At 45.6% G+C, this 5778-nt stretch overlaps 1 protein-coding gene across 3 annotated transcripts in view; it reads left to right on the plus strand.

The window, feature by feature from the left end:
* The window catches only part of ctc1 (CTS telomere maintenance complex component 1), a 24902-nt gene extending 19594 nt beyond the window's left edge, over positions 1-5308 (plus strand). For 2 of the 3 annotated variants that reach the window (XM_037762836.1, XM_037762835.1), the window contains exons 20-24: positions 165-330; positions 4059-4114; positions 4474-4630; positions 4727-4841; positions 4995-5308. In XM_037762836.1, the coding sequence (XP_037618764.1) occupies positions 165-330; positions 4059-4114; positions 4474-4630; positions 4727-4841; positions 4995-5086 (586 nt within the window). In that variant the 3' untranslated portion in view covers positions 5087-5308. Of the gene's footprint in view, positions 1-164; positions 331-1021; positions 1235-4058; positions 4115-4473; positions 4631-4726; positions 4842-4994 lie in introns of those variants that run through there. The other variant, XM_037762837.1, reaches the window with a different exon arrangement.
* Positions 5309-5778: the final 470 nt, after the last annotated feature.

A 5778-nucleotide genomic window follows, 5' to 3' on the forward strand; every position in this document is an offset into this window, starting at 1 on the left:
GGTAACCACACTGGAGATACCAGGTAATCTCACTGGAGATACCAGGTAATCTCACTGGAGATACCAGGTTACCTGGAGATACCAGGTTACTATAGATCAATAACATGATGTATTGATATGGTTATTGATTGATTATTGATCAGTATTTTTCTGTTTCCTGTCAGCTCTGCCCGGCCTCCTCCTCCTCCTGCTCCCATGATGCATCTGGGTGTGTGGGCACTGAGCAGGGAGCAGGGATGCATTGTGGGTCAGGTCAAAGGTCATGTGGTGTGTTTCCTGTTCCTGCAGCTGCAGTGGAGCTGCTCTCTGTGTGGGAGTCTCTACAGACAGGTGATCTACTGACCTCTACTGACCTCTACTGACCTCTACTGACCTCTACTGTGTTCTACTGACCTCTACTGACCTCTACTGTCCTCTACTGACCTCTACTGACCTCTACTGTGATCTACTGACCTCTACTGACCTCTGCTGACCTCTAGTGTCATCTACTGACCTCTACTGTGTTCTACTGACCTCTACTGACCTCTACTGACCTCTACAGACAGGTGATCTACTGACCTCTACTGACCTCTACTGACCTCTACTGTGATCTACTGACCTCTACTGGCTTCTACTGTGTTCTACTGACCTCTACTGACCTCTACTGACCTCTACAGACAGGTGATCTACTGACCTCTACTGTGATCTACTGACCTCTTCTGACCTCTACTGTGTTCTACTGACCTCTACTGACCTCTACTGTGATCTACTGACCTCTACTGTGATCTACTGACCTCTACTGGCTTCTACTGTGTTCTACTGACCTCTACTGACCTCTACTGGCTTCTACTGACCTCTACTGGCTTCTACTGTGTTCTACTGACCTCTACTGACCTCTACTGACCTCTACTGGCTTCTACTGTGTTCTACTGACCTCTACTGACCTCTACTGACCTCTACTGACCTCTACTGGCTTCTACTGTGTTCTACTGACCTCTACTGACCTCTACTGTGATCTACTGACCTCTACTGACCTCTACAGACAGGTGATCTACTGACCTCTACTGTGTTCTACTGACCTCTACTGACCTCTACTGTGATCTACTGACCTCTACAGACAGGTGATCTACTGACCTCTACTGTGATCTACTGATCTCTACTGTGATCTACTGACCTCTACTGACCTCTACTGTCATCTACTGACCTCTACTGACCTCTACAGACAGGTGATCTACTGACCTCTACTGACCTCTACTGTGTTCTACTGACCTCTACTGTGTTCTACTGACCTCTACTGACCTCTACAGACAGGTGATCTACTGACCTCTACTGACCTCTACTGTGTTCTACTGACCTCTACTGTGTTCTACTGACCTCTACTGACCTCTACTGTCCTCTACTGACCTTTACTGACCTCTACTGACCTCTACAGACAGGTGATCTACTGACCTCTACTGACCTCTACTGTGTTCTACTGACCTCTACTGTGTTCTACTGACCTCTACTGTGTTCTACTGACCTCTACTGACCTCTACTGTCCTCTACTGACCTTTACTGACCTCTACTGACCTCTACAGACAGGTGATCTACTGACCTCTACTGACCTCTACTGTCTTCTACTGTCCTCTACTGACCTTTACTGACCTCTACTGACCTCTACAGACAGGTGATCTACTGACCTCTACTGTCATCTACTGACCTCTACTGGCTTCTACTGACCTCTACTGTGTTCTACTGACCTCTACTGACCTCTACTGACTTCTACTGACCTCTACTGATCTCTACTGTGTTCTACTGACCTCTACTGTGTTCTACTGACCTCTACTGACCTCTACTGACTTCTACTGACCTCTACTGTGTTCTACTGTCCTCTACTGACCTCTACTGATCTCTACTGTGTTCTACTGACCTCTACTGGCTTCTACTGACCTCTACTGGCCTCTACTGACCTCTACTGTCCTCTACTGACCTCTACTGACCTCTACTGATCTCTACTGACTTCTACTGACCTCTACTGTGTTCTACTGACCTCTACTGACCTCTACTGGCCTCTACTGTCTTCTACTGAACTCTACTGACCTCTACTGTGTTCTACTGACCTCTACTGACCTCTACTGACCTCTACTGACGTCTACTGACCTCTACTGTGTTCTACTGTCCTCTACTGATCTCTACTGTGTTCTACTGACCTCTACTGTGTTCTACTGACCTCTACTGACCTCTACTGACTTCTACTGACCTCTACTGTGTTATACTGTCCTCTACTGACCTCTACTGATCTCTACTGTGTTCTACTGACCTCTACTGGCTTCTACTGACCTCTACTGGCCTCTACTGACCTCTACTGTCCTCTACTGACCTCTACTGACCTCTACTGATCTCTACTGACTTCTACTGACCTCTACTGTGTTCTACTGACCTCTACTGACCTCTACTGACCTCTACTGGCCTCTACTGACCTCTACTGTCTTCTACTGACCTCTACTGAACTCTACTGACCTCTACTGTGTTCTACTGACCTCTACTGACCTCTACTGACATGTGTTCTACTGTCTTCTACTGACTTGTACTGACCTCTACTGACCTCTACAGACAGGTGTTCTACTGTCTTCTACTGTCTTCTACTGACCTCTACTGACCTCTACTGTGTTCTACTGACCTCTACTGACCTCTACTGACAGGTGTTCTACTGTCTTCTACTGTCTTCTACTGACCTCTACTGACCTCTACTGTGTCCTACTGACCTCTACTGACCTCTACTGACCTCTACTGTGTTCTACTGACTTCTACTGACTTCTACTGTCTTCTACTGTGTCCTACTGACCTCTACTGACCTCTACTGACAGGTGTTCTACTGACTTCTACTGACCTCTACTGTCTTCTACTGTCTTCTACTGACCTCTACTGACCTCTAATGACCTCTACTGACCTCTACAGACAGGTGTTCTACTGACTTCTACTGACTTCTACTGTGTCCTACTGACCTCTACTGACCTCTACTGACAGGTGTTCTACTGACTTCTACTGACCTCTACTGTCTTCTACTGACTTCTACTGTCTTCTACTGACCTCTACTGACCTCTACTGACCTCTACTGACCTCTACAGACAGGTGTTCTACTGACTTCTACTGACTTCTACTGTCTTCTACTGTGTCCTACTGACCTCTACTGACCTCTACTGACATGTGTTCTACTGTCTTCTACTTACTTCTACTGACCTCTACTGACCTCTACTGTCCTCTACAGACCTCTACAGACAGGTGTTCTACTGGCTTCAACTGTGTTCTACTGACTTCTACTGAGTCCTCTAGTGTCCTCTAGTGTCCTCTAGTGTCCTCTAGCTTCCTCTAGCATCCTCTAGTGTCCTGTAGTGTCCTCTAGTGTCCTATAGTGTCCTCTAGTGTCCTCTAGCTTCCTCTAGTGTCCTCTAGTGTTCTATAGCTTCCTCTAGCATCCTCTAGTGTCCTCTGGTGTCCTCTAGTGTCCTCTAGCATCCTCTAGTGTCCTCTAGCGTCCTCTAGCTTCCTCTAGCATCCTCTAGTGTCCTCTAGTGTCCTCTAGTGTCCTCTAGCTTCCTCTAGCATCCTCTAGTGTCCTGTAGTGTCCTCTAGTGTCCTCTAGTGTCCTCTAGCTTCCTCTAGTGTCCTCTAGTGTTCTATAGCTTCCTCTAGCATCCTCTAGTGTCCTCTGGTGTCCTCTAGTGTCCTCTAGCATCCTCTAGTGTCCTCTAGCGTCCTCTAGCTTCCTCTAGCATCCTCTAGTGTCCTCTAGTGTCCTCTAGCTTCCTCTAGCATCCTCTAGTGTCCTGTAGTGTCCTCTAGTGTCCTCTAGTGTCCTCTAGTGTTCTATAGCTTCCTCTAGTGTCCTCTGGTGTCCTCTAGTGTCCTCTAGTGTCCTCTAGCGTCCTCTAGTGTCCTCTAGCTTCCTCTAGCTTCCTCTAGCATCCTCTAGTGTCCTCTAGTGTCCTGTAGTGTCCTGTAGTGTCCTCTAGTGTCCTCTAGCTTCCTCTAGTGTCCTCTAGCGTCCTCTAGCCTGCAGAGGACACTTTAGTCCTGACTGATGTGTCTCTCTGTCTCAGTCTTGTTCCAGCTCTCCGTGTCCTTCGACCTCGTCCGTCTTTCAGTCCAAAGCAAAGTGAGACTCCTTCTTCTGTTCATGTACTTATACTGCGTGTACTTCTGTGTACTTATACTGCGTGTACTTATACTGCGTGTACTTCTGTGTACTTATACTGCATGTACTTGCGTGTACTTGTACTGCGTGTACTTGTGTGTACTTATACTGCGTGTACTTGCGTGTACTTATACTGCGTGTACTTGTGTGTACTTATACTGCGTGTACTTGTGTGTACTTATACTGCGTGTACTTGTGTGTACTTATACTGCGTGTACTTGTGTGTACTTATACTGCATGTACTTCTGTGTACTTATACTGCGTGTACTTGTGTGTACTTATACTGCGTGTACTTGTGTGTACTTGCGTGTACTGATCAGGCTGGTGATTGATGACGGGACAGGTGAGGCTCACGTTTGGTTCTCAGGTGCTCTGGTTCGTCCTCTGCTCGGATTGGCTGATTCTCAGTGGGAGGGGCTTCAGAGAGCGCTCAGGGTCAGAGGTCACGTCAGAGTCTACCCCAGGGGGCGGAGCCTGGTCAGTACCACTTCCTGTTTGTCATCACCAAGGCTGTCTGTGGACCAATCACAGTCTCTCTCTCTCTCTCTCTCTCTCTCCCCCTCTCTCTCTCAGGTGTGTGACTCTGATGATCCTCTCCTCCACTTCCTGTTGTGTGTGTGCAGCAGTGATGTTGTGTGTCGTCAGCTCTCTCTCACCTGTAGAAAACAGAACAACCAGCGAGCTGAAGGTAAAGACATAAAACCACTGCACTCTCACCTGGAGAACACCTGCAGAACACCTGGAGAACACCTGGAGAACACCTGGAGAACACCCGGTGAACACCTGGAGAACACCTGCAGACCACCGGCCACGTTGATGATGTTCATCTTGTTTGTTTCAGAGACAAAGAGGTTCAGTCGAGGAGAACGAGACTTCATGACCAGGGTGACGCCTCCTCTACAGCTCACCTGTCTGCACCTGAACACTGACTGATCTCACCTGTCTGCACCTGAACACTGACTGATCTCACCTGTTCACATCAACACTGACTGATCTCACCTGTTCACATCCACACTGACTGATCTCACCTGTCTGCCCACTGACACACAGACAGGAAGTCAGCCACAGGAAGGGGCGGAGCCAGCTCACCTGACGTTCTGTTTAATGTTGAATATGTTGATATAAGTTATTAAATCTACATTTATTTCTCCTGAAGTCTGTTTCAGCTGTTATTTCACACCCCAGCTACCCGTTGTCATGGCAACATTATATTATATTATACTATATTATTATATTATATTATATTTTATATTATTATATATTATTATATTATATTATATTTTATATTATATTGTATTATATATTATATTATACAATATTATATTATATATTATATTATTATCTATTATATTATAATATGTTATTATATTATATTATTGTATTATATATTATATTATTATATTATACTACATTATATATTATATTACACAATATTATATTATATTATATTATATTATATTATATTAGACATAGCTGTAGTGTTGTTGTTGTGTATAATACCTACAGAGGAGTGTCACCATGGTGGTGGTGATGATGATGATGGTGATGATGATGATGATGATGGTGATGATGATGATGGTGATGGTGATGATGATGATGGTGATGATGGTGATGATGATGATGAT

This window comes from Sebastes umbrosus, unplaced genomic scaffold, assembly GCF_015220745.1.
Source record: "Sebastes umbrosus isolate fSebUmb1 unplaced genomic scaffold, fSebUmb1.pri S35, whole genome shotgun sequence".
Taxonomy (NCBI): domain Eukaryota; kingdom Metazoa; phylum Chordata; class Actinopteri; order Perciformes; family Sebastidae; genus Sebastes; species Sebastes umbrosus.